The 613-nt window shown below is 16.8% G+C and overlaps 1 protein-coding gene across 1 annotated transcript in view; it reads left to right on the forward strand.

Annotated features, from left to right (window-relative positions):
• Positions 1-377: 377 nt before the first annotated feature.
• The window catches only part of LOC142242522 (uncharacterized), a gene marked incomplete at its 5' end in the record, with an annotated part of 1,328 nt that continues 1,092 nt past the window's right edge, over positions 378-613 (forward strand). The window contains one exon of the mRNA XM_075314109.1: positions 378-613. This exon is cut by the window's right edge and continues 1,092 nt beyond it. Coding sequence (XP_075170224.1) covers positions 378-613 — 236 coding nt within the window.

Raw genomic sequence — 613 nt, forward strand, 5'->3', positions numbered from 1 at the left:
ATAATAATAATAATAATAATAATAATAATAATAATAATAATAATAATAATAATAATAATAATAATAATAATAATAATAATAATATAATAATAATAATAATAATAATAATAATAATAATAATAATAATAATAATAATAATAATAATAATAATAATAATAATAATAATAATAATAATAATAATAATAATAATAATAATAATAATAATAATAATAATAATAATAATAATAATAATAATAATAATAATAATAATAATAATAATAATAATAATAATAATAATAATAATAATAATAATAATAATAATAATAATAATAATAATAATAATAATAATAATAATAATAATAATAATAATAATAATAATAATGACTTCGTTACTGCAGATGGAAGTCACATTACACCTCTTGAGAGCGGGGAATACTATAAATACCTAGGCATAAAACAACATACCACGATAGATCACACAGCCGAAAAGAGAAAGACGGAAAACAACTTCATAAGCCGCGTCCACAAAATCGGGAAAAGTAGCCTAAACGGCCGCAATGTAATAAAAGCCATTAATACATATGCGATCCCACTACTAACATACACATTTGGCATCTTAAACTGGTCTAATACT

The sequence above is a fragment of the Haematobia irritans genome, unplaced genomic scaffold (genome assembly GCF_050003625.1).
Source record: "Haematobia irritans isolate KBUSLIRL unplaced genomic scaffold, ASM5000362v1 scaffold_31, whole genome shotgun sequence".
Classification (NCBI taxonomy): Eukaryota; Metazoa; Arthropoda; class Insecta; order Diptera; family Muscidae; genus Haematobia; species Haematobia irritans.